Source organism: Selaginella moellendorffii, unplaced genomic scaffold (assembly GCF_000143415.4).
Source record: "Selaginella moellendorffii unplaced genomic scaffold, v1.0 SELMOscaffold_32, whole genome shotgun sequence".
Taxonomy (NCBI): Eukaryota; Viridiplantae; Streptophyta; class Lycopodiopsida; order Selaginellales; family Selaginellaceae; genus Selaginella; species Selaginella moellendorffii.
Genome location: NW_003314293.1, coordinates 274795 through 282456, shown reverse-complemented (window position 1 = coordinate 282456; position 7662 = coordinate 274795). Strand labels below are relative to the sequence as shown.

The following is a 7662-nucleotide window of genomic DNA, read 5'->3' as shown; positions in this document are numbered from 1 at the left end:
TTAGAAAAAGAAGACTATCACAACATTTTTACTAATAAAAAAGATAATCTAAAATATATTAAAATACTTGGATTCTAAATTAATTAATTCCAATTTAAAACACATATCTTTAAGCCGTTAGATAAGCATCAGTTAGAATATGCTTTGTTTACATCACAAAATGGTCGATTCAGATCGAAGTAACTTGACTCCTCTTCTCACTCGCGAAAGGGATCAAACTCGCCCCCACCGCCACCGCCACCATACTTTTGCCTCTTTCGCAGCGTCGATCTCTTCGCGAACAAGCGAGGCCCCGAGAACCAAGCCCGCGCAGCCTCGGTCGCCCACACATACCCCCGCCCGCGCTCAATCTCCTCCCAGCTGATAAACAAATCCACACCCATCCGGAACTCGCTCAATCCATCGCTGATCCCCACGAACTTCACCCCGCGCTGCTCCCTGGCCAGCCGGATGAAATCCCCGAACCGGCACGAATCGCTCACCAGCACGATGCACGCAATGTTGAGCCAGGCCGCCTGCCAGAGATGGTTGATCACGGCCGACTCCTGGGCGGTGAGGAAGAGATGGCGAAGTGGCTTCTCGGTCACCAGCCTGACGAGAAATCCCGCCCTCGTGAGAGCGCTGCAAAGCTCATCGCTGACGACCAGCTTGGGCATGACGATCTCTCGGAGCGCCGCTCGGTATCGCTGCTCCTTGTCCGCCATCGCCAGAGCGTACTCGTCCCGCCGCTGCCCGCGATGGATCCGGTTGAGCTTGTGGACGCGCTTGGCCCTCTCCGGGGCGTGGATCTGCTTAAAGTGCTTGTAGAGCGAGTGGTGGCTGCTTAGCGTTCTCCCGCAGTAGCCACACTTGTAGACGTAGTCCTCGGCGCTCTGATGGGGGACGTCCTGGTACCACACCGGCTTGAGCTGTGATGCCATGAATTTCTCCTCGTAATACGTCCTGGGCCGGGCATCGGTCACTGGAATCCGGGGCTCCGCGTAGGCCGATCGATCCACCACGAAGCCGAATGCGTCGGCGAGATCCCTGACCCGGAGCGCCGCTACTTGTGGATCCATCGACACCGGCGGCTTGCTCGTCGTAATATCCCACACGATCACTACCCTACGCCCTTGTTCTTCCTGTTCCTGCGCTTCCTCCTCGTCGTCCTCTGTGAAGCCTGTGTGATCGACGCCGCGATCTTCGTCGGAGGAGTCGATGGTGTGGAGATTGCGCTTACCCTGCGCCAGGCGCCGGCATTTGGAGAGGAGAGCTCGCCCGCCATAGCCCAATCGAGACACCAGCATTTTTAGGGTTCTAACGGTGAATATTCCAGTGGCCGGTTGAAAGATGCGAATAATCACGGGGGGTTTAGGGGATATTCGTGCGAACGGTTGAGTTTGAAAGCTAGTGAAGCTTTGGATTTCTTACCTGGCAATCATTGTGACAATGAGTGGGGTTAAAAACTTTCTAGAGGGAATTGGCGGGAGTACAAATACGAGAGGACGAGAGATTTCTAGGCTTTACTCACATTTCTCTTTTTAGTTCTCTTTCTCTCATTGTTCTTGGAGTTCTTGGGAGAGCGCTCGTTTGAGCGCTCGAAATATTTCCACTGTCCTCTCCATCGATCGATCGCCAAGGCGATGGCCGAGGAATCTGACGCGAGCAAGCTGTACAAGACGGAGCTGTGCCGATCGTGGGAGGAGACGGGCTCCTGTCGCTACGGCAACAAGTGCCAGTTTGCTCACGGCAAGGAAGATCTCCGGCCAGTCAATCGGCATCCGAAATACAAGACCGAGGTAGAAATCTCGCTCTCCTCGATCTCCTCTCTCACAGATATTTCGTTGATCGATCGATAATCTTTCAAATCCAGGTTTGCAGGACATTCTCCGCGGCTGGAACCTGTCCCTACGGCAAGCGCTGCCGATTCATCCACGCCACGCCTAAGCTGTCCGACGTCAAGCTCCCCCCTCTCGTCGCGCCGGCGATGAATCTCACCAAGCTCCTCCTCCACGACAACGCGGCCGCCATGGCTCCAAGATCCAGGCTGCCGGTGTTCCGCGAGATCTGCCTCTGATCAGCATTGCGAGATCGCAGCTCCTCCCACACGACGATGCGGCAATCGATCCGAAGCTCTCTCTCGGCGGCATCCATTCTTTAGAATAAAACTAGAATATACTCGCTTCTTTGTTCTTTGTTGTCTGTGTGACCTAATTCTTCGTTCTAGGCGATGGAAGGCTTGGCGCTGGCTCTCGACTCCTCATCGAGCAACGCCTTGCATTCCGCCGCGCTCTTAAGCGCTTCATCGGTAGCTGGGATCGCGTCTCTGTTTCCCAGGTAAGAAACCTTCCATCGATACTTCTAGGGAAATGCCCTTCCAGATTTCAATGCCGGGTTGCGTGATCTGACGCTTGTCCAGGAACTGGGCGTTCTGCGATGCCAAAGTCGACTCGTCCGAGGACGACTGGCTGGGGAGATGGATGCCTACGTATGGAACCGAGGAGAGCAAGCGATATGCGTTCAAGACTTACGACATCGAGCTCAAGCCGCTCTTCTCGGCGTTCCGGCCGAAAGCTCTCGGCACCACTGGGTTGCGAGCGCTGCTCGTGAATTTCCTCCCGCTGCTCGAGGCGTACATGAAGGTCGAGGAGGACGAGGACGACGAAGAGGATCGTCCCACGGAGACTTCTCCGGATTTCAGGCTGGCTTTCAAGCGCTCGGGGACTCACGCTTTCCGCGAGGTAAACTATCTTCTTTCTTTTTCTTTGCCTGAGAGCTTATGTTTTTCTTTTCCTGTTGTTGTTCTCTAAGCACAGGTTTCTGTAATCACTGTGAGGCGAGTTTTGGAGCGCATTGTTGAGCAAGTCGTCTCCGCCCGGACTGCTTGGAAGCTTTTAAAAGGTTTGCGTCTGAGCTTCTTTGCTCTCGTTCTAACCCGTTTTTATCTTGCAGACGTTCCAAAGTCTGCCGTGAGAAAGGCCAGAAGACACATCACGAAGATCGAATTATTCACGGGTGTCGCGAAAACAACCTTCCGAGGTTTAGACACAGTTTTTCTAAGCAGCTGCGATTTTACTTTGGTCTTCTTTTTTCTTAGCGCATGCTCTCGGAGTTGGAGCGAGTTGCCTGGTCCAAGAAGTTCTTGATATTTACAGATCCGGGAGAGTTATCTACATTCACAGGCAAAACCCGGGCCGCGCCAAAGGGAACAAGAAAGAGATAGACGTCCTCCACAGCTTGGCACGAAGAACAGCTGGGAACTCCTTAAAGGCAGTGGCATCGCTAACGTGTGCATCGATTGGAGCCGGGTGTGGGGCTGTGCTAATAAAGCCTTCCACGGGGACATGGATTGGTGAGTGCTTCCTTTTCTTCGCTTCCAGCTACATTCCTTTCGTTGTGCGTGTTCGACCAGGTCTGGCCGTTGGCGACTTAGCCGGAGCATTTTTGGTAGGATACTGCCTAGACAGTTGGATCTACAAGACATCGTCATCCTGATGCAGTAGAGAGCTTCCGCCAGCTTCACATTGGTTATTGAAACATCAAGTAACACCATTGCGATTTCCTTCTTACAATGTCAGCTGGTTTTCTGGTTTTCTTTTTCCAATACACAGGAAAGCAAAGCAAATCAAATCAAACAGCACAGGCTTAGAGCTCCAACGATAATCAAGCGTCCTGGATGCTGGCCCCCTTGAACGTGAAGACTCTCTCCTTGTCCTCCCCCCGCGGCACCAGAGTGACAACGATCTTGTCCGTGTCCTTCAAGCCCAAGATCTCGACGTTCTCCTTGATGGAGAAGCGGGCGTCCGGGTGCTCGACTCGGTCATCCCGGGCATGAAGTGGGGATGTTGTTGAAGGAGCCAACGTACTCAGCGTACTCAACGACCGTGGTGCTCTCGTTGGCCTCAGGGAGATTGATGAACCCGTTGAAGGCGGTGTTTGTGCATCCCAATCTCCATCTCTTCCAGGACCAGGATTTCGTCCCGAGCGCTGCCTTTGGGCTGCGCCACCGTGATCGTCAGTGGGCCCGCTCCAACTTTGACAGGCTCCCAGGATTTCACGAGTGGATACTCGGCCGCCATAGCAGTAGCTCCAGGAACCAACGAAGCAGCTGGATCAACTTCAAGCCACGGCCATACGCTTGCTCGTTGCCGATGCAATCTTTCACCTTGACGCGAACGAGGTTCTGGTTCTCATCGAAGAAGAGGAACTTGGTGTTGGGATCCGTGATGTCCTCGTTTCCGCTTTTCAGTCTTCCACACGTTCCACGTCCGGTCCACGTTACCGTGGTGGCTGTAGAAGAGTGGGTTGCCCAGGTCCTCGCCATGAGAGTTCTTGGGGCTGCCACCAAAGACTTGTGTGGGGCTTTCTCCAGGGATCCATCGCCACCCACATTCCTTTCCTGCGCGAGACATTGGTCACCTTTTAGAATCAAGGCCATGCACACGTACCTTATGCATTGGCTTCTTTCTTGGCGCTGGCGGTGATCATGAGCCGGTGCTGGAGCTTGGCGCGATCGAGCGAGAGTGCCGCGGGAGACATGGCTAAGTGTGGCACATTTGTAAGAATGGTGCTTTGCTTTCTTACAAAGCGGAGCCCTTAATTACGAACGAACTCGAGTCACACGGTTCTCGTGGGAGTACTCCAGACGAAAAAGTCACAGATACTCTACAAAGTTTTGTACGTGCGTCAAGCTTTTTGGCAAAAAAAACAGATAAATGAGCATGTACTATTATTGCATGTCTTTTGGTTTGCTTAAGCAAAGTAAATTATTTTGGGTTAGCACCATGTGATTCTATACTCGAACATAGCTTGCAACATTTCGTCCGGTTTCATTTGGTTACATTTCCAGAGATTTTAGAGAGCAAGCCTCCACTGCTTCATTTCTCGTGGCTAGGAGGACAGACCTTAGAACAGCTTGTTTCATTTGAGCTATAACGTTTGTTTGAGCTCAATCGAAGCTATTCTGGAGACAATATCCTGTCAAGAGAACGGTTTCTATAACTTTTACCAGGCTTGGAAAGAGAAAAAGGTTTCCTGGGATTTTAGAATCTTTCATGTATCAATGTTCTCAGGCTTTCCCGGCCTATGAAGATTTTTTCTCAAGTGAGATTCCTAGCAGGTTGTAGATCAAACAGATTCAAGTAGAGCAGTAGCCTCAAGGAGGCTTCATTCGCAGAAAGCGTATGTTTGATTTTTTTTAGAATATTTCTCATTGTGGCATTTTTGGTCTAGATAGTGGATCTACGTAGAAAGCTTCATCTCACATTGGAAATTGCAACATCAAGTAACACCATTTCGATTTCCTTTTACCATGCCAGCTGGTTTTCTGGTGTTCTTTTTCCAATCACAGGAAACCAAATGAAACAGAACGAAAGCTAGAGCTCCATCAAAAATCAAGCGTACTGGATGCTGGCCCCCTTGAACGTGAAGACTTTCTCCTTGTCCTTCCCGCGCGGCACCAGAGTGACAACGAGCTTGTCCGCGTCCTTCAAGCCCAAGATCTCGACGTTGGGCTTGATGGAGAAGCGGGCGTTGGTGGTCCGAGTGCTCGACTCGGTCATCCCGGGCATGAAGTGGGGGATGTTGTAGAAAGAGCCGACGTACTCGGCGCAGGAGAGCGTGGTGGTCTCGTTGGCCTCAGGGAGATTGATGAACACGTTGAAGTTAGTGTTATTCTGCATCCCAACCACCATCTCTTCCAGGACCAGGAGCTCGTCCGAAGCGCTGCCTTTGGGCTGCGCCACCGTGATCGTCAGCGGGCCCGCTCCAACCTTGACAGGCTCGGCGTTCTGGGACGAGGATTTCACGAGTGGATACTCAGCCGCCATAGCAGTAGCTCCAGGAACCAACGAAGCAACGATCGAACTCTTGGGCTGCGCGAAAGCCGTCTTTGCGAGCGGCAGTGGCTTGTAGTTGATCCAGACCTTGTCCTGGGGCATGGACGCGTACTTGTACTTGAGCTTCGTCTGGTTGTCGATGGAATCTTTCACCTTGACGCGAACGAGGTCCTGGTTCTCATCGAAGAAGAGGAACTCGGTGTTGAGGTAGTCCGCGTCCGTGAAGTCCTGGTTTCCCAGGGACCTCCACACGTCCCACATCCTGTCCACGTTACCGTGGTGGCAGTAGAAGAGTGGATCCTTCCCGGCAGAGTAGAAGTTGCCCAGGTCCTCGCCATTAGGGTTATTGGGGCTGCCACCAAAGACGTGCACGGCCGTGTGTGGGGCTTTCTCCAGAGATCCATCGCCACCGTTATTGTTCCCTTTCCTGCATAAGACATGGCTCCGTCACCTTTTTCTAGCCATGCACACGTACCTTATGGGAGCGCCGAAGAAGGCGTCCTGGAGCTTGACCTTAGCGACGTTGTTGTACATGACGGAGATGTTGTCCTGGCGGATCTGATCGTCGGTCTTGTAGGTGGGCTCGCCGAAGCTGGGGTCGACGCCGGGCGCGTAGCCGAGATCCACTCGCGCGGGCGCGTAGTTTGCCTCGTTGCGATTGGCGTCGAAGATGGGGGTGCCCTCGCGCCGAAACATCTCCGGGATGTAGCTCCCCCCGTCCTGGTTGTCCCAGTTCCAAAACGGCAGCGCGAAGGTTGGATCGTTGATCAAACTGCCCAAGATCTTCTCGTGGTAGTAGAGGTACCAGCGGTGCCACGGCAGGAAGAGCCAGTTGAAGTGGATCTGGAGCGTTGACTTTGGATCGCCCTCCTGGCGGTAGCCGAAGTTGCAGTAGACGCAGTGGACGTTTGCCTGCTGCCGGAAGCTCCGGGGATCATCCGAGGGGAGCGCGCGCATCTTGGCGTAGGCCTCGTTGTACTTCTGGATGTAGTCCTCGTCCACGAGATGGGCGGCGGGGCGGGTGCGCATGGGGCCGGTGTCGGGCTTGAAGTCGATGGTGTCGCGCTTGGGCTTGGGCGGGCAGCACGCCACGAAGGTGTTGGTGTTCTCGATTTTGGCGGGCTGGCAGCGCTTGAAGGTGGGCGATCCCACGGGCTCGGCGAGCACGGGACCAGTAGGGGACGCTGCGAGCGAAGCTCCGCCGGCGATTGTCCCCGCCAGGAGCTCGCGGCGATCGATGATCGAGGCCGGAGTGGAGCTACCTTTCTTGGAGGGGAAAGAGGGATTACCAGACTCCCCTGCTGCTGCATTGGCTTCTTTCCTGGCACTGGCGGTGATCTTGAGCGCACCCCGGGAGCGATTGGGCAGAAGTGGGCATTGGCTCCGGTGCTGGAGCTTGATGCGATCGAGCGAGAGTGCCGCGGGAAACATGCCCAGCAACGAATCCATGTTGGATGAGAGATTCAACTATCAACGCATTGGGAAGCGATACCTTTTTAAAGGACGAGTTCACATGGTTCTCGTGGGAGTACTGGGCTGAGATAATATTTCACATCGGAAGGGACCAAAGCTGTCCATTGTGATCGGACATTTTGATCCACGAGAACCCCGTGTCATTTGCCATTGCTCTCACAAGGAACTCTCAATTCCATTCAAGAACAAAGCACATCGAACTGAGGTTTTATTTCATCCGGGAACTCATCGACAAAGGCAAAATTCTTCTGGAATTTTGTTGCTGCAGGACGTTTAGACCAAGGCTCTATCTCATGTACAGCATCAAGACGTAATGAAGTAGCTACCGAGCCATTTTCCACAAATCCTACAGACATGGCTAAGCGTGGCACAT

At 53.2% G+C, this 7662-nt stretch overlaps 2 protein-coding genes across 2 annotated transcripts; one reads left to right on the top strand and one right to left on the bottom strand.

The window, feature by feature from the left end:
• Nucleotides 1-2192: 2192 nt before the first annotated feature.
• Nucleotides 2193-3576, top strand: LOC9649803. The gene is made up of 6 exons (XM_024681856.1): nucleotides 2193-2316; nucleotides 2399-2720; nucleotides 2796-2880; nucleotides 2932-3018; nucleotides 3077-3331; nucleotides 3392-3576. Exons 1-6 carry the CDS (start codon nucleotides 2210-2212, stop codon nucleotides 3472-3474), a joined length of 939 nt encoding a protein of 312 aa, XP_024537624.1. The 5' UTR covers nucleotides 2193-2209; the 3' UTR covers nucleotides 3475-3576.
• Nucleotides 3577-5221: 1645 nt separating this feature from the next.
• Nucleotides 5222-7301, bottom strand: LOC9649801 (polyphenol oxidase I, chloroplastic). The gene is made up of 2 exons (XM_024681852.1): nucleotides 6292-7301; nucleotides 5222-6243 (listed from the first exon to the last, which is right to left on the bottom strand). Exons 1-2 carry the CDS (start codon nucleotides 7263-7265, stop codon nucleotides 5373-5375), a joined length of 1845 nt encoding a protein of 614 aa, XP_024537620.1. The 5' UTR covers nucleotides 7266-7301; the 3' UTR covers nucleotides 5222-5372.
• Nucleotides 7302-7662: the final 361 nt, after the last annotated feature.

Coding starts and splice junctions, on each gene's coding strand:
- LOC9649801 (XM_024681852.1), bottom strand. CDS start 7,265: ATGGATTCGTTGCTGGGCATGTTTCCCGCGGCACTCTCGCTCGATCGC. Junction 6,244..6,291: donor TTCTTCGGCGCTCCCATAAG/GTACGTGTGCAT, acceptor TGTCTTATGCAG/GAAAGGGAACAATAACGGTG.
- LOC9649803 (XM_024681856.1), top strand. CDS start 2,210: ATGGAAGGCTTGGCGCTGGCTCTCGACTCCTCATCGAGCAACGCCTTG. Junction 2,721..2,795: donor GGACTCACGCTTTCCGCGAG/GTAAACTATCTT, acceptor CTCTAAGCACAG/GTTTCTGTAATCACTGTGAG. Junction 3,019..3,076: donor CGCGAAAACAACCTTCCGAG/GTTTAGACACAG, acceptor CTTTTTTCTTAG/CGCATGCTCTCGGAGTTGGA.